General features: G+C 50.3%; 1 protein-coding gene across 2 annotated transcripts; it reads right to left on the bottom strand.

The window, feature by feature from the left end:
* Positions 1-11,686: 11,686 nt before the first annotated feature.
* On the bottom strand, positions 11,687-17,876 carry DMRTA2 (DMRT like family A2). 2 transcript variants are annotated; one of them, XM_034652336.1, is made up of 3 exons: positions 17,273-17,876; positions 15,126-15,963; positions 11,687-13,828 (listed from the first exon to the last, which is right to left on the bottom strand). In XM_034652336.1, the coding sequence occupies exons 2-3, from the start codon at positions 15,679-15,681 to the stop codon at positions 12,777-12,779; spliced, it is 1,608 nt and encodes a 535-aa protein (XP_034508227.1). In that variant the 5' UTR covers positions 15,682-15,963; positions 17,273-17,876; the 3' UTR covers positions 11,687-12,776. The 2 variants fall into 2 exon arrangements, with proteins under 2 accessions (XP_034508227.1, XP_034508220.1); XM_034652329.1 differs by having other exon boundaries at positions 15,126-15,703; positions 17,273-17,873.
* Positions 17,877-18,185: the final 309 nt, after the last annotated feature.

The following is an 18,185-nucleotide window of genomic DNA, read 5'->3' on the forward strand; positions in this document are numbered from 1 at the left end:
AGATTTTATTTATTTATTTGACAGAGATAGAGACAGCCAGCGAGAGAGGGAACACAAGCAGGGGGAGTGGGAGAGGAAGAAGCAGGCTCACAGCAGAGGAGCCTGATGCGGGGCTCGATCCCATAACGCCGGGATCACGCCCTGAGCGGAAGGCAGACGCTTAACCGCTGTGCCACCCAGGCGCCCCCTAAGTTTTTATTTTAATCACCCTGTGCTCATCAGGACACATGCACTCCTTAATCACCTGTTTCACCCTTCCCCCTACCCTCCTCCCCTCTGGTAACTCCCCTTTTGTTACCCTTGCCTCAGTTTGTTCTCTGTCATTTAGAGTCTGTTTCTTGGTTTGTCTCTCTCTCTCTTTTTCCCCTTTGTTCATCGCTTTTGTTTCTTAAACTCCACATATGAGTGAAATCATATGGTATTTGTCTTTCTCTGACTGACTGACTTCACTTAACGTTATACTCTCTAGCTCCATCCATGTTGTTGCAAATGGCAGGATCCCATTTGTTTTTATGCCTGAATAATATTCCATTGTGTACATACATATACCACATCTTTTTTCTCCATTCATTGATCAATGGATACTTGGACTGCTTTCATATCTTGACTATTGTAAATAATGCTGCTATAAAATTAGGTGTGCATATATCCCTTCAAATTAGTGTTTTTGTATTCTTTCGGTAAATACCCAGTAGTGTGATTGCTGGATGGTAGGGTAGTTCTATTTTTAACTTTTTGAGGAACCTCTATACTGTTTTCCAGAAATGCTGTACCAGTTTGCATTCCCACCAGCAGTGCAAGAGGGTTCCTTTCTTTCCACATCCTCTCCAACACCTGTTGTTTCTTGTGTTTTTTATTTTAGCCATTCTAACAGGTATGAGGTGATATCTCATTGTAGTTTCGATTTGCGTTTCTCTGGTGATGAGTGATATTGGGCATATTTTCATGTGTCTGTTGGCCATCTCGATGTCTTCTTTGGAGAAATGTTTGTTCCTGTCTTCCACCCATTTTTAGATTGGATTGTTTGTTTTTTGGGTATTGACTTGTATCAGTTCCTTATATATTTTGGATACTAACCCTTTAATGGATGTGTCATTTGCAAATATCTTCTCCCATTCCATACATTGCCTTTTAGTATGTATTCTGGATACAAATCCTTTGCCAATGATATATGTTGCAAATGTTTTGTCCCACCTTGAAATCCTGATGAATGTAAGTTTTTTTTTTTTAAGAATTTATTTATTTGACAGAGATAGAGACAGCCAGCGAGAGAGGGAACACAAGCAGGGGGAGTGGGAGAGGAAGAAGCAGGCTCATAGCGGAGGAGCCTGACGTGGGGCTCGATCCCACAATGCCAGGATCACGCCCTGAGCTGAAGGCAGACGCTTAACCGCTCTGCCACCCAGGCGCCCCAGAAGCTTTTTATTTATTTATTTTTTTAAAGATTTTTTATTTATTTATAAGACAGAGATAGAGACAGCCAGCGAGAGAGGGAACACAAGCAGGGGGAGTGGGAGAGGAAGAAGCAGGCTCATAGCAGAGGAGCCTGACGTGGGGCTCGATCCCATAACGCCGGGATCACGCCCTGAGCCGAAGGCAGACGCTTAACCGCTCTGCCACCCAGGCGCCCCAGAAGCTTTTTATTTTGATGAAGTCCCAATAGTTTATTTTTGCTTCTGTTACCCTTGCCTCAGGGAACCTATCTAGAAAAAAAGTCACTACACCTGATGTCAGACAGGTTACTGTCTGTGCTCTCTTCTAGGATTTTTATGGTTTCAGGTCTCAAATTTAGGTCTTTAATCCATTTTGAATTTATTTTGGAAATGATGTAAGAAAGCAGCTCACTTTCATTTTTTTTTTTTTTTGCGTGCTTCTGTCCAGTTTTCCCAACACCATTTGTTGACGAGACCGTCTTTTTACCATTGGGTATACTTTCCTGCTTTGTCATAGATTAATTGTCATAGATTAATTGATTAGATTAATTGACCATATAATTGTGGGGTTATTTCTGGATTTTCTATTCTGTTCTATTGATCTATGTGTCTTATTTTTTTTTTTAAAGATTTTATTTATTTATTTGACAGAGAGAGAGACAGCCAGAGAGAGAGGGAACATAAGCAGGGGGAGTGGGAGAGGAAGAAGCAGGCTCATAGCAGAAGCCTGATGTGGGGCTCGATCCCATAACGCCAGGATCATGCCCTGAGCCAAAGGCAGACGCTTAACTGCTGTGCCACCCAGGTGCCCCTATGTGTCTTATTTTTGTGCCAGTACCATACTGTTTTGATCCCTGCAGCTTTGTAATATAACTTGAAGTCTGGAATTGTGATGCTGCCAGCTTTGCTTTGCTTTTCAAGATTGCTTTGGCTATTCAGGGTCTTTTGTGGTTCCATACAAATTTTAAGATTGTTTGTTCTAGTTCTGTGAAAAATTCCGTTAGTATTTTGATAGGGATTGCATTAAATGTATAGATTCCTTTGGGTAGTATAGGCATTTTAACAATATTTGTTCTTCCAGCCCATGAGAATGGAATGTCTTTCCATTTCTTTGTGTCATCTTCAATTTCTTTCATCAGTTATCAGAGTACATTCTTTCAGCTGTTTGGTTAGGTTTGTTACTAGGTATCTTACTATTTTTAGTGCAATTGTAAATGGGATTGTTTTCTTAATTTCTCTTTCTGCTGCTTCATTATTTGTGTATAGAAATGCAACAGATTTCTGTAGATTACCGAATTGGTGTATCAGTTCTAGCAGTTTTTTGGTGCAGTCTTTCTGGTTTTCTATATAGTATTATGCCATCTGCAAATAGTGACAGTTTTACCTCTTCCTTACTGATTTGAATTTCCTTTATTTCTTTTTGTTGTCTGATTGCGGTAGCTAGGACTTCCAATACTATGTTGATTAGAATTGGTGAGAGTGGACATCCTTGTCTTGTTCCTGACTTTAGGGGAAAGGCTCTCAGTTTTTCCCCATTGAGGATGATGTTAGCTCTGGGTTTTTCATATGTTACCTTTATTATGTTGAGGTACATTCTCTCTAAACCTACCTTTTTAAAAGATTTTATTTATTTATTTGAGAGAGAGAGTTTTTGCACACAAACGGGGGAGAGGGTGAGAGAGAACAGACTCCCCACTGAGCAGGGAGCCCAACAAGGGGCTCCATCCCAAGACCCTGAGATCATGACCTGAGCCGAAGGCAGATGCTTAACCGACTGAGCCGCCTAGGTGCCCCTAAACCTCCTTTGTTGAGAGTTTTTATCATGAATGGATGTTGTACCTTGTCCAGTGCTTTTTCTGCATCCATTGAAATTATCAAATGGCTTATCCTTTCTCTTATTGAGGTGGTATATCATGTTGATTGATTTGCAAATATTGAACCACCCTTGCAACCTAGGAATAAATCCCACTTGATTGTGATAAATAGTTTTTAATGTATTGTTGGATTCAGTTTGCTAATATTTTGTTGAGGATTTTTGCATTTATGTTCATCAGAGATATTGGCCAGCAGTTCTCTTTTTTTCATGGTGTCTTTAACTGGTTTTGGTATCAGAGTAATGCTGGCCTCCTAAAATGAATCTGGAAGTTTTCCCTCCTTTTCCATTTTTTTGAATAATTTAAGAAGAATAGGTATTAGCTTTTCTTTAGATGTTTGGTAGAATTTGTCTGTGAAGCCATCTGCTCCATCCTGCTCTGACAAACTTTTGTCAGGAGTTTTTTGATTACTGACTCAATTTCTTTGCCGATGGTCTGTCTGTTCAAATTTTCCATTTCTTCCTGTTTCAGTTTTGGTAGGTTAAATGCTTTTAGGAATTTCTCCATTTCTTCTAGGTTGTCCAGTTTGTTTGTATACAGTTTTTCATAACATTCACTGATAATCATATTTCTGTGGTATTTGTTGTTATTTCTCCTCTCTCATCTGATTTTATTTATTTGGGTCTTTCTCTTTTTTTTTTTCTTGATGAATCTGGCTAGAGGTCTATCAATTTTATTGATTTTTTTCAATGAACTAGCTCCTGAATTCATTGATTTCTATTGGTTTTTGTTTGGTTGGGTTTTTTAAGTTTCTAATCATTCATTTCTGCTCTAATCTATTTCTTTCCTTCCACTGGCTTTAGGCACCTCTCCTCCCCATGTTTTAGGTGTATAGTGTCATATTTTACATCCTTTTATTTTGTAAGTTCTTTAACTGATTTTTTTTTTTACAGAAACATTCATTTTTACTGCTTTTGTGTTTCCTACCTTCATACTGTCATTTTTGGTCTTTCCTTTCCACCCAAAGAGTCCCCTTTAATATTAAGTGCAGGACTGGTTTAGTGGTCATGAACTCCTTTAGTTTTAGTTTGTCTGGGAAACTCTTTATCTCTCCTTCTATTCTGAATGATAGCCTTGCTGGATAGAGTGTTCTTAGCTGCAGGGTTTTCTCATTCAGCACTTTGAATATATCACTCCTTTCCAGCTTGGAAAGTTTCTGCTGGAAAACCCACTGATAGCTTTATGGGGTTTCCTTTGTATGTAACTGTCTTCTTTTGTATTGGTGCTTTTAATATTTTTTCTTTATCACTATATTTTGGATTTCAATTACAATATGTCCTGGTGGTTCTCTGTGCCTCCAGGATCTGGCTATCTGTTTTCCTCCACAGGTTAGGTAAGTTTTCAGCTATTATTTCTTCAAATAATTCTCTGCCCCTTCTCTTCTTCTTCTGGGACTCCTATAATATAAATCTTATTATGTTTGATGGAGTCACTGAATTTCCTAAGTCTATTCTCATTTTGCAAATTCTTTTTTTTTTTTTTGTCTTTTGTTCAGCTTGATTAATTTCCATTACTCTGTCTTCTAGGTCATTAATTTGTTCCTCTGCTTCTTCTAGGCTGCTGTTCATTCCATCAAGCGTGTTTCTCATTTCATTTATTAAGCCCCTTACCTCTGCTATGTTATCTTTTATCTCCGTGCTAATGGTCTCACTGATGTCCTCCACTCTTTTCTCAAGTCCAGTGAGTATCTTATTTTTTTTTAAAGATTTTATTTATTTATTTGACAGAGATAGAGACAGCCAGTGAGAGAGGGAACACAAGCAGGGGGAGTGGGAGAGGAAGAAGCAGGCTCTTAGTGGAGGAGCCTGATGTGGGGCTCAATCCCAGAATGCTGGGATCACGCCCTGAGCCAAAGGCAGATGCTTAACCACTGCGCTACCCAGGCGCCCCCCCAGTGAGTATCTTATGATCATTGTTTTCAATTCTCCATCAAGTGGGTGCTTGATTGGCTCAGTCAGGAGATCATGCCACTCTTGAACTCGGGGTTGTAGTTTTGAGCCCCACATTGGGTATAGAGATTATTTAAAATAAAATCGGACACCTGAGTGACTCAGTTGGTTAAACATCTGCCTTTGACTCAGGTCATGATCCCAGGTCCTGGGATGGAGCCCTGCAACAGGCTTCCTCCTCAGCGGGGGTCTGCTTCTCCTTCTCCTTCTGCCCCTCCCCCTTCACTAGTGCTCTGTCTCCTTCTTTCTCTCAAATAAATAAAATCATTTTAAAAATAATAAATAAATAAATAAATAAATAAATAAATAAATAAATAAATAAATAAATATCTTTGGGGGCACCTGGGTGGCTCAGTCAGTTGAACAGCTGACTCTTGGTTTTGGCTCAGGTTATGATCTTGGGGTCCTGGAATTGAACCCCGCATCAGGTTCTGCACTCAGTGCGAGTCTACTTCAGGATTCTTTCCTTCCCTCTGCCCCTCCTCACTGCTCTTTCTTCCTCTCTCTCTAAGATAAATAAATCTTTTTTAAAAATAAATAAAATAAAATCTCGGGGAACCTGTGTGGCTCATTCAGTTAAGTGGTCTGACTTGACCCCAGCTTAGGTCTTGATCTCAGGGTTTTGAGTTCAAGCCCCAAGCTGGACTCCACACTGGGTATGGAGCCTACTTAAAACAAATAAATAAATGTTAAAAAGAAAAAAATAAAAATTAAATCTTAAAAACAACAAAAATTATTCTCCATTCAGATATGTTATTTATATCTGTTTGGCTGAGATCTCTGGCTGTGGCCGTGTCCTATTCTTTCATTTGGGGCAAATTCCTCTGTCTTCTCATTTTTCTCTAAGTCTCTGTGCTTGCTTCTCCATATTAGGAAAGTCAGCTAAATCTTCTGTTCTTGAGGGTAATGGCCTTCTGAAGAAGAGGTCTTGAGGTGCCCTGCAGTGTGTCTTCTGTTCCCCAAGGCCTCCAATATGTGTTGCATGCACTTTGCTGTTGTGTCCTTGCCACATTTTTCTTCAGGCCAGTGGTCTGCTGAGGTTCTCTTTGACTATTATACACAGTGTTTGGTCCCTGGACTGGATGTGGCACATTTTCACTAGGTGTGCTCTGGTCTGCTTGTGAAATAAGACCTGTTGGTAGTGCCACCAGAACCAAGGCCTCACAAAATTTCCAGGTCAGGAGATGTGGTGTTGGCAAGGATTTGGGCTGATCTTCTGGGTGAAGGGGCCCTGCCATGCTGGGACCAAGGAAGTACAACTGAGAAGGGTTGTTCTTCTGAAATGTGGAGTGGGATTTGGTATAACCAAGATAGGTAACTAGTGTTGGCACTGCACTGTGTTTATGCTGATGGGCAGGGGAGGGAAATGGTGCCATCTAATTCCTTTGTTCCTGGAGGGGTCTCTTCATGAAAACTGCCTCTTTAGGACATGCTCTGAGATGAGCAATTAACCTCCCCACTGAGTATTTCAGGCATTCTTGAGATCACCATTTCCAAGCTGTATGTCCACAGGCTGTTTGCTCTGCCTTTTCTCCAAAAGCAGCCCTAATGTCCTCCAGCGCTCCCAGAACCAAACATGCTGACCTCTAAAACTCCAAGCTTTAAGTCCTGCTGATTGCAGGAACTCATGAAATTCAAGTCCTGTTGCTTTCCAAGCCAATTGCTATGGGGACTTGTTTTCCCCATGTACTCCCCTGTGTGCTAGTTTGTATCTTGCCCTTCTCTGTGACCGTGGCTCCCTCCCCATGGCAGCGGCCACTATCCCTTTCTCTCCCAAGTTGTGTCTCTGCAATTCCTACCTTCTTTTTTATTTTATTTTATTTTATTTTATTTTATTTTATTTTATTTTATTTTATTTACTTGACAGAGAGACAGGCAGCGAGAGAGGGAACACAAGCAGGGGGAGTGAGAGATGAAGAAACAGGCTCCCAGCGGAGGAGCCTGATGCGGGTCTTGATCCCAGAACACCGGGATCACGCCCTGAGCCGAAGGCAGGCGCCCAGTGACTGAGCCATCCAGGCGCCCCTGCAATTCCTAACTTCTTTGATGTGGCCTCTTCTCTATCTTTAGTTGTGGTGTTTGTTCTACAGTCCTCAGATCAATTTCTGAGATATTTAGGATAGTTATCTTGTTGTATTTGTGGGAAGAGGTGAGCCTAGGGTCCTCCTACTCCACCACCACCTTCCTCTCTAAATGACAAGTCTTGAACATTAAGTTCCAATGGTGTAACTGAGCCTTGGGGCAAGTGAAGATGGTCTTCAAAGTAGAAGAAAAAGGAAGGACTTTCCAAGCAGAGGGACTTGCATGGGCAAAGATGCAGGAATTTCATGGTCTGTTAGGTGGCTCTGAGGAGCTCGGTGGGCATGGTGAGGTGGGGATGGACAAGTGGGGAGAGGGCAGAAAGCCACTGAAGCTAAAGCTTCAAGGAGTAGAGAGCAAGGAAAGTTTGAAAGGGACCTGTACGGGTGGGGATCCCTGAAGTTTAAGCTTCATTGGTGTCACAATAAAGGCAGGGACAGGCTGCCCAGTGTCCTACTTCAGGACCAGAAACTTCAGAGGCTATAAAATTTTAAGAGAACGATTTTCAGAGGCCAGACTTTTTGGAATGAACTGAAAAGGTGAGAGGCAGAACTCCAATGTCTGGGGTTTCAACAACCCCCCTCCCACAGGCCCATGGCCTCCATTAAGGGGTCCTATGTCCAGTGTGGAGAAAACGTTGGGCCACTTCATCCCCCCAAGGCCCTGCTGCCAGCCACATGCTGACTCTTTCTACCATTTGGTGTCTACAACTAGAAGCCCCATAAGTTCCTCAAATTCTGTGTGTTGAACACTGAAAATTTTTCCTCACCTTTCAATCTTGTCTCTGCTCCAGGGGCCCACAACTCTGTCACCTACAAAGGGTCAAGCAGTGCAGACACTTGGGGAATTATCCATGAGCCGTCCTCTTGATTCACTAACCCCAGCATCCATTAGATCAAGAGTAGAGGGTCTGGCTCCCAGTAGTTCTTGAAGTCAACCTTTTCTCTCCCTGTCCCTGCTCCTACTGGTCATTTTTGGTTGCTACCATCTTACATGGCTCCTCCTTAAATGGGTTTGGCCTTCCCCTAACCATGTATCCAGTCCAAATGCAAATCTCACCAGGAATGCTATCACTGGCCCCCAGTACCCTCACTCTGAAACCCAGGCCCTTACCCTGGAACTTGAGGTTCCCCTTGATTTGACCTCTGACTTCTATCCAACATCACCTGTCCCCACCTCCTCCTTTTCTATCTGGTCTTCCCTCACCAACTTCTTGCCATGGATTACTAATGCTGCCCCTCACCAATGTCCTCAGGACTCAGCTGCAGCCTCACCTTCCCTCAGAAGCATCTCCAGAACCCACACTCTCCTATCTGATGATCCTTCACTGTGGCCTGTTGCTCAGGCAGGGCACTTCCCATAACCTGTGACACTTTAAACGATTTATAAGGGGAATTTCTTCCAGTCACTCAATGCCCCTGAACCGTTTACTCCTCTATGAAATGGGACAATACCCACATCAAAGTATCTGAGATTATAATGAATGCCTGGTCAGTTAGGCACTGAGCTAAAAGTTTTTTGTTTTTTTTTTTACACATTCTCTCAACCAATCCTCACAGCATCCAGACAGGCAGTCACTATCAGCCCCATTTCATTGAGGAGGAAGCTGAGGTGAAGTGTCCTAACTCACCTTTTCCCAGGCAGACCTCCCTGAGCCCTGGGACACCGATCAGTGCATCCTCCTTGCCTGTTTGGTTGCTTCTGTCCACTGCCACACACACTGTGAGGTTTTAAAGGGTAGGGATGGTGCCTGTCTTGCACACTTGTGTATCCCAAGCTCCTAGAACTCGGTTTGGCATACAGTATGTACTTAGTAAACATTTGCTGACTGAAGTAATCTGTGAATGAGTAAACTCAGCCAGAAACAGAGCCTGGATCCCAGCTCCTGGCTTTTTCACCCCCTGAGCAGGATTCTGTGTGGAATGTGCTGTGTACAGGACCTGGTACACAGTAGGTACTCAGTAATGTGTAGCTGCTGCTGTTGTTATGAAGAGAGAGGAGGAGGAGGAGGAAAGTTTTAATGACTACAATAGTCCAAGCTCCCCTGTGGCGATGCAGGCCCAGGTCCTCTCAGTATCCAGGCCAGGCACAGCTCCAACAAACTTAGGGGAAACTTTGGGAATAAATATGGACTGTAGAGGTCAGGAGGAAACTCCCATCCCACCTTCTCCTCCCCACAAAGAAGATGTGATGCTGCTGCTGCCTCCCACGATGGGGATCCCAGTGGTCCTCCCAGTGGAACTCTGTGGAGCTCAGGCCCCAGTGTGCTCCCACCTGCTACGGAAGCTCGCAGGGCAGAGGCACCTACTGGCCCAGCCCCACACTCACCACTGCCACCTAACAAACTGGCTTGAGCATACAGGGTTCGGAGTCTGACTCCGCAGAACCTGAATGTGCAACCCTGGGCCGGTCACTGTCAGTCTCAGCCTCAGTCTTCCTGACTGTGCAGTGGGCCGTGGGGTCAGGGGTGTGCGTGGGTGCAGGCCTTCACCAGGTGTCAAGGTTGTGTCTGACAGCCCTGGGGTTCCATCCCCGGGCCTGGGCCACCAAGACCCACAGGATGGGGGAAGGGGGGAGAGAGGAAGCTGGGAACCCCACTACTCCACCCTCTCAAAGTTTCACCGCTCATGAATCATTCTGATCTCAACCAAAGCCGCTGGCAGCCTGGAGCTGAGGCAAGCTGCTTCTACTCTCTGAGCCACAGGAGTACACTGGAGGGGGGTTTCTGCAGAGCCCCCACCTTCAGCAGGAGAGACCCCTTCAGGAAAGGAGGAGGTTCATCCGGACGGTGCAGAGGAAAGGAGGTCCAGAGTCCCCAGGTGGTTGGGCAGGTCTATAAACCACTCTGGACCTCAGTTTCCTCCTTTATAAAATGGACCTAATAATAAACAACTCACTGGGTTATTCTGGGTTTGCTGTGAGGATGAACTAAAATACTAATCTTGAAATCTATGAAGCTCCGGATGTTCTCGAGAGTGGGTAATGCAGGCCCCTAAGCCAACCCCTGGGGTCTGGCTTGAGCACCTGCAGGAAACAAGGAGCTCCGAGAGACTCAGTATAGGTCCTTCCTGAATCCGAGAGACCCAGAGCGATCGTGGGTTCACCTTGAATGGGGATGAAGGCAGAGGCCAGAAAGGCGGTGGCTGGAACCTGGACTGAGAGAGGACCCGAGGCTTCCAAAAACCTAGAGTAGGAGGAGGGCGTGGGAGACTGGAGGGAGCAGTGTGAAGGGCAAGAAAGTTCACACTTCTAAAAGCTCCCGCGCGTTTCTCTAGCCTCTTTTTTTTCTAGTAACTCTTCCCTCTTCTTTCTCCTCTCTCCCTCTTCTTTCTGTCCTATCTTCATTCCCTTTCTCGCCCCTTCTCTGTTGCCCCCCCATCTTTCTTTTCTCGCTCCTTCTTCCCCCACCTCCATCTCATAGTCACCCTCGCACTTTATAACCAAACAGCCAAACCCCTTTCCAATTAAAGTGGAATTAGGCAACTCAATCAAATTAGTTCCCTATTAAAGCCCTTCTTTATTAAACCGTTTTCTTGTCCTGCTATTAAGTTTCACCGCCTGGCGGAACTCGAGCCGGCCCCAGAAGTTTACCTTGGGATGTCGCCGGGCCCAGACTAGGGGAGGGAGCACCCTGTTTCCCGGAGAGGGGGAGTCACCCTGCAGGGAGCGAAGGAGGCCCGGGGAGGTCGGAGGAGGGGGTCGGCGGGGGAGCCACTATTGTGCTCAGCCCCGCGTGAGGAGGGAAAGTAACTAGGGTGCTGAGCGAGGTCTGGCTGGAAGGCGCGTCCTCACCGCCACTTTCCGATCACTCTGCCTCTCGGCGAGGGCGGCGCCACACCACCCCCACCACCCCAAATAACTCCCAGGCCTCGAGCCTTCGTGGGAGAACGGTCGCAGCCCCCCTTCCCCAGCCACCGCCTCTGTCTCCTGGGTTCCAAACCTCTTCGGGAACGGAAGCGCGCATTGTGCGACCCCGGCTGTGTCCAAATCTGAAGCCCGGGGAGAACCGGATTCCGTAAGGGGCTTTGCCCGAGATCCGAGGATCCTGAGCACTGGCAAGGCGACCCGCCGCGTCCGCGCGCCCAAAACAGGAATGGGAAGGACGCGGGGTCCTGGATACGTAGGGGGCACCGCTACTCGCGGGGTTCTGAGCCGCGAGCCACTCCCATCGGCGGGGCCTTTTCCCGCACCACGAAAGTTTTCCGGCTCCTAACCCCCGAGGGTCGGACACCGGCCGGACTGAAGTCTAGCTGGCACCGCGGGCCCGAACGGGAAATCAAGACCTTTTCAAGCCCGCCGCCCGAGGAGCGGGACGGGATTCGGTGCTGTTTTCTTAGAAAATAACATTTATTTCTAGCTCATGTCTATGCAAAGGAAAGCACAAAGTGAGCCATTCTCTGCAGCAGCGTTTCCCGCTGCCGTCCCTTCGGGCCGGGCGTTTGGCGAGTCCCGGGAGGCGGGGATGGGCTCTCGGGCGGGCGGTTCCGGCTCAGTCACTCGTCGCTCTGTTCCTGCTTCAGTGCGCACCTTGACCGCGTCTTAGGGAGAGACCGGCCGCAGGCAAGAGGGGCGGGTGGGCAGGATTTGTCCCGAGTTGACAATATATTTAATCTATAAAACCTGATAAGTACAATGCGCGCATAGTCTACTTTTTCCCATTTTGTCCTTTTTTTTGCTTGTTTTTGAATATTTTTCACGTTAATACCGAGGTCACCTACAGATTACAATTAATAACTTAGAATTCCATTTTATAACATTATACACTGGCTTGTATATATATATGTATAGATTATATATAGATTTATACATATATAAAAACTCACACTGCACCAAGGAAACCCATGCTTATTGGCATAAGCAACAAAGAGAGCGACAAATACCGCAACGAGGAAAGTGCACCTTAGAACTTGTTTCCTTTTTTTTTTTTACAATTGATATCGATATATATATATGTGTGTCCCAAAGACTCGACTCAGTGCCAAGAGATTTATACATCCTAAATTTATATTTGTTAGAGCGAATATTTTTTTAAAAAATTTAATAAGGAGAGGGAGACACAGAAGACAGACTCTTGGACTATCCTGCCATCCACTGAAGAGCGGGCGGGTGGGATGAGCACAGCAAAAGGAGAGGCAGGAGCGTGTGCGGAGGCCGCAGCCTCTGAATTCCCAAGAATTCCCGGCCTTTTGAAGGGCTGGAGGAGCCTTGAGGAGATGGTTGGAGGATGAAGATCAGGACCACGCACCCCCTCTGAGAACAACTGCATCTGTATTGCTCCCCCTTTGCTCAGCTCTCCACCCACCTTCCAAAACAAAACCGAAAATCACCTTTGAGCGAGAGGACCCCAGCCAGGGCGCAGATAGCGCACCGGGTGAAGAGGGACCGGCGGCCCGCTGGATCAAGGCTGGTTTGGGGGCGGCCCGGCTGCCGGGCCCCTGGCCCTACTGCTTTTCAGGGGCACCATTGACCATAGGCCCGTACAGGCCGCCGCCGTAGGTGGGCTCCTTGTGCACCGCAGCGGCGGCGGCTGAGCGGTCGCGCATAAGGTCGCTGAAGGCGTAGTCCATGGGCGGGCGGAAGCCGAGTGTGGGTACCAGGCCCGCGGTCGAGTAGGGAGCCATGAAGGCCAGGCCACGGCTGTGCGCCGCTGCGGCCGAATAGGCCAGGCGCAGGGGGCTGAGGCCGAGCGGCGCGCCCAGCGGGTAGGCGCCGGCGTCGGCGCCGAAGTGACTGGCGTTGGGCTGCAGTGGTGAGAATGCCGAGCGGCTGCTCAGCGAGCCCAGCGCCCCAGGCGCCATGGCGCCGGCCAGCAAAGGTCTGTGGTGTGGAGGAGCGGCGGGGCCGGCCTGCAGCGGCGCTGGCAGCCCGGGCCCCCCGGCAGCGGCGGCGTCGACGCGACCCGGCCACGCGTCGTCCGCTGCTGCTACGGCACCCACTGCGGCCTTATCAGGGGGCACCGCGGGACCGAGGCCGGCCGCCAAGCCCCCGCGGTGGTGGTTCAGCACCTGCTCGATGGCCTGCACCACGTCGCCGCCGCAACCCTGCAACACCAGCTCCAGGACGCCTCGCCGGTGGCCCGGGAAGACGCGCGTCAGGATGTCAAGCGGCGTCCGCTGCCGTGGACCCGGGACCCCGCCCAGCCCTGGGGCGGGAGCGGCCTCTGCCTCTTCTTTGTCGGCCTCGGAACCGGATTCGGAGCCCAAAGGGCTGGCGGAGCCCGGGCTGTCCTCCTCACCACCGCCTCCCGGGCCTGCACTGCCCGGGCAGCTCCCACCTGCCTCCTTGGAGGCCCGGGCCAGGGGCGACCCCGAGAAGGACTCGCCGTCGCCGTTCTCCGAGCCCGAGCCCGGCCGCACCTCCGGAGAAGATGTCCCAGGACCGGAGTCCGCGCCGTCGGGTGATAAGGGCTTCCCCGGTGGCGGCTGCGGGCTGCCGGGGCGGCCGGTCTGAAGCAGCGCCTTGGGAAACAGGTCAAACTTCTGTAACTTGGCCTCTAGGAGGGGAGAAAAGGGGATGTGAGGAGTGATTGGGGCGGAGAGGTGACGGCACCCTCAACACATCAGCCCTTTGGACCCCAGTTTCCTCTCTCTCTGAACCCAACGACCCTCATTCACTGGGCTCCAGCGCCCCCTCCTTTTTTCTCCAGCATTCCTTACTCTCTGAGCCCCTAAAGTTCCGTCTCACTTCCCCTACCCCCCAGGGCTCACTCTTTCTGTACCCAGAACCCTGTAAATTCAATGTCCAGTTCCCCCCTTCCACATCTGTGCCCCAACACCTCTGCTCTTATTCCCCTTCCTAGCCGTGCCCTGACCCAGAGAAGTTGCCTGGCCCAGAGTTCAAGCAGGAGACAATACAACTTCCACCTACACCACCTACTGTATAGAGGACCCATTCCACATCCATCATGCCAAGAGCAAACCGCGCCTTGGGCACCCTCTGGCCCTGGGCAACATAGCTTGTTAGGGAAGGCACCTTGGGTATCTAAGAGATCCCAAGCCTTTCTGCAGGCAAAAATAGAGCCCCTATTTCTAATCCACCCTTTCCAAAATTAAAACATAAGGAGTTCTTCATTCCCAAGATGAGGGCTGAGAGGGCCCCCAATGGCCCCAGCCTTAATTTCTTCCCTCCCTAGAAAAAGGCGAGAAACTCTTGAAGAAGAGGGTGGGGCCAGACAAGGAGTAAGAGGGTTAGAAGAGTGGAGATCAAGGGAAGCGAGAGAGCACCTACTCTTGAGAAAACGGGGATAAGTGGGGAAAGAAGCTAGAAAGGAGCAGGCGCAGCATGCGGTTGACCGGGGAGCACTGGGAACTTGAGAAAAGGAATCACACGAGGAAAAGGGAAGAGGTGTCTCTGATACCTGGAGAAAGCGGGGCGGGGCGGGGGAGGAGGACTGGGAGAGGGCCAGATTTCTGAAGAGAGTTGGGATGGAGCAGAAGGAACCACGGCAAGTGGAGAAGAGCAGAACCAAGGTTAAAGGTTCCATGTTGGGGAGACCGAGCCAAGTGAGCAGGGAAGGTGGGACCTGGCCGCGTGTGGGGAGAGGAGATAAGATTACAGCGTCTACATTTGGGCGGGTGAAAGAAAGGCGTAGAGGGCAAATTCTTCAGAAAGGGGAGAAAGAATTTCTGTGTTTGTGCCCCAAATCAGGGCCTGGGTCCGCAGTGAACGCTTAGCAGTCGGGCGTTTGGAAAAGGGGATTCCACTCTTTCAGGACCAAGACAAGTCCCTGGGCCGCGCGCCCCCAGGCCCGGTCCCTGCTCCCTTTCGTCCCACCCAGGCCGCGCGCTCACCTGAGCTCCCCGCGCCCGCTGCGCCGCCTCCGGTCCCCGCGGGCGCTCCCGCTCCCGGCCCCCCGCCGTCGGCGGCGCACACCGAGCCGAAGACCTCGTAGGCAGGTCGCGGCGGAATAATGCCGTTGGCTGCGGCGAGCGCCAGGCCCTCGGCAGTGCCGTAGAGCAGCTGTAGCTCGCGCGCCTCGTTCTCCTCCTGAGCCTGTTGCCTGCGCAGCGCCACTTGCGCCGCCATGACGCGCTGGCGCTCGGCGATGAGCGTGCACTTGGCGCACAGGCAGTCCTTCCAGCGGCAGTAGCGTTTGTGGCCCTTGAGCGCCGACACCACGCCGTGGTTGCGGCAGCGCGCGCACTTGGGGGTCCGCGGGTACTTCTCCGCCGCCCGCAACAACAGCGGCGGCGCTCTTAGCAAGCCGCCCGCCACGCTCACTGGTAGCGACGCGGCCGCTGCCGCCGCCGCTGCCACCGACGCCACAGACGCCACGGGCGGCCCTGTCGCTGTTGCCGCCGCCGTCGCTGCGCCGGGCACGCTAGGCAGCTCGGAGCGCAGCTCCATGGCAGGACCTGGCGTAGAAGACCTTGGGAAGAGGGAAGAGACTTGCCGTGAGCAGCGCACCGTGTGCTGAGCTACAGCGTACCCTTGAGGAGATCAGGCTTAGGGAGGGAAAATTTCGGTCGCGGAAGTTTGGCTAGTGGTTGCCGAATTGCTAGAAGGAGGTACCTTCGGATCCCCCTTGTAAAGCCGAGCTCCCCCACCCTATTCCCACCAGAGCTCCTCTTCTTATATCTGATTTATGCACTGGGTGGGTCTAAGATTTCGTTTGAATCAGTGGTTCCGCTGGAAAAAAAAATAAAAAGACATATAAAGTTTGGAAAAGTCACTGGTTCAGGTGGATATAACGAGGGTTTGAAAAGGAAAATATTATCTCCCCAAAGCTTAGCTTAATTGGGGTGAGACGGGTAGAGGGAAATGTTTGTTTGTTGGGACTTGGATTAGAGAGAAAATTTTGACCCAGCAGTCAGACTAGATACCAAGAGCAAAACAAAACAAAACAAATTCGAGGCGAAATGCTCAGTTTTGTGGAAAGGAGAAAAGGAGAGAGCTATCAAAGCACACAAGGCATCGAGTTCAGCTGGCTAGGTCTGAAGTTTTTATGCTGGTGGGAGCAGGAGAGTTAGAAAAATCAGGAACAGAAAGAACAGTTTAGGAAGCAGAGTGAAGGCTAGATAACAAAACAAACATCGCAGGAGCAAAGTTAGGCGTGGGGCCCCAAGGTCCCGTGGAAATGTGGGGGCTACAAGTTTCATGGTGCGGGGCCTCCAGAGAGAGGGAGAGAAAAATGAGTGTGACGAGTTTAGTAGGCCTGGGGAGAGTTAAAAAGAAAATTGAACTGAAGAAACTTTGTTGGGGTAGGCAAACACATCCGGAAGTTTAGCTTGAGGGGTGAGGAAAACACAAAAAACAGCTGATACGGATGTCTGGGTCCCAGGGTACATGTGGGGTAGAGAGGTGTGCATGAGAGGAAAAAAAAAACAACCCAGCAGGCAAAGGTTGTGAGTGGGGGTTGGAGTAAAACCTGTGGCACGATTTTTAGCCTTGTGCGCTGGAAGAGTAGTCGGGAAGGAAAAGGTATCTTGCGAAAAGTTAGGTATTACAGGAGGGAGATCCTTTCCCTGACCGTCTCACACTGCTGTCTCTTCCCCTCCGGGTTTAGGGACAGAATCGTCAGACACGCCCTCTCCATCGTGGGATCCCCGCGGGACCCTACTTGGGTGCAGATTCTCGAGTTCTGGTCTCGGAATTGGGTTCCTGGGACTTGGATGGGCCAGGAGACAGCACCGAGGCCGGGGAGTCGCCTCTGGAACTGGCTATGGAGTCTCACCTGCGCTGCGGCCCCATAAGGCCCAAGCAGGCCCAGCGCCGAGCTTCTGCCCCGGTCTCCTCTGGGTCTCCGTGTCCCCGCCAGAGCCCGGGACCGAGTCCTGGTGTCTCCGCCCCGGTATCCCAGATCCCTTACCTATTTGAGCTGCCTCTTCCCTCAAGACCCCGGGGCCGCAAAGTCCCTAAGGCCGGCGTGGCGCGGGCCTCGTCCACAGGGCCCGCAGGCCAAGCCGCCTCCCCTGCCCTCCCTGCGTCTCTCAACTACCTGTCGTGGGCTCGGGATCCTCCTCCGCCGCCGCGCTTCGCGCACCTCCCAGCTCCGCTTGCGTTGCTGGCGCTCTTGGCCTCTTCCCCCTGCCCCCTGGTCCCTTATCTGACCACGTCACCCTCCTTCAGTCACCATGTCCGAACTTCCGGACCCCCTCAGAACGCTGCGCAGTCCAACCCTTCCGTCGGAAATCCGAGCCAGGGGACCGGTTAGGGACCGGCTGGCTAGAGCCCGTGGCCCGGCCCTCGCCGCGCGGCGTCCCCTCGCGGAGCGCGTGGGACGCTGCGCACAGCCGCGCCCCAGTTGCCCGGCGCTGCCAGACTCTCAATGAGCCGCTCGCCCGCTCTATTGTTGCTCCTTAGGGCTCCATTAGACAGAATTGGACAACAATGTGGCGCCTGCCATTGGCCAGGGGAGGCAGACAGCGCTCTGATTGGCCGGGCCCGCGCCCGGGGAGCCCCGCATTCTACAGTGTCCGAAAGATTCGAAACTCCTAGAGCTCCGCTGAGTGCCTCCGGGAGGGGAGGGGCGCGCCAGGGAAGGAGTGGAGAAAAGTAGGCTAGGAGGAGCGTTGAAAATATCGTGACAAGTAGTTTCCGTGCGCCCGAGAGCTTGTGAATTGCGCCTAATTACCGTGTCCGGTGCGCCTCTACGTAGCCGCGTGTAACCCCTCGGCTTCTGGGACGCGGGCTTGGCTGCGCAGCTCTCACTGGCCGGGGGCGCTTGGCAAGGCCGAGTTTCCCAAGTGGCCCTGGTGGCCGGGGGCGGGATAGGGGCAGGTGACAATTCAATTACCGCGGTCGGGGTGGTGGGGGTGGAACGGGGACGGGGGTGGGGAAGGGAGAGGGCATAAGGCATAAATGTCAAGAGGATTTTTCCGTCCTCTTTCCGGCTCTGTTACGGTGTGCTC

This window comes from Ailuropoda melanoleuca, chromosome 2 (genome assembly GCF_002007445.2).
Source record: "Ailuropoda melanoleuca isolate Jingjing chromosome 2, ASM200744v2, whole genome shotgun sequence".
Lineage (NCBI taxonomy): Eukaryota > Metazoa > Chordata > Mammalia > Carnivora > Ursidae > Ailuropoda > Ailuropoda melanoleuca.

Bases quoted from the DNA above. Each gene is read 5' to 3' on its own strand.
- DMRTA2 (XM_034652336.1), bottom strand. From the start codon at position 15,681: ATGGAGCTGCGCTCCGAGCTGCCTAGCGTGCCCGGCGCAGCGACGGCG. The intron at 13,829-15,125 runs GTGAGCGCGCGG...CTCCCCTCCTAG, and splicing joins AGCGGGCGCGGGGAGCTCAG to AGGCCAAGTTACAGAAGTTT.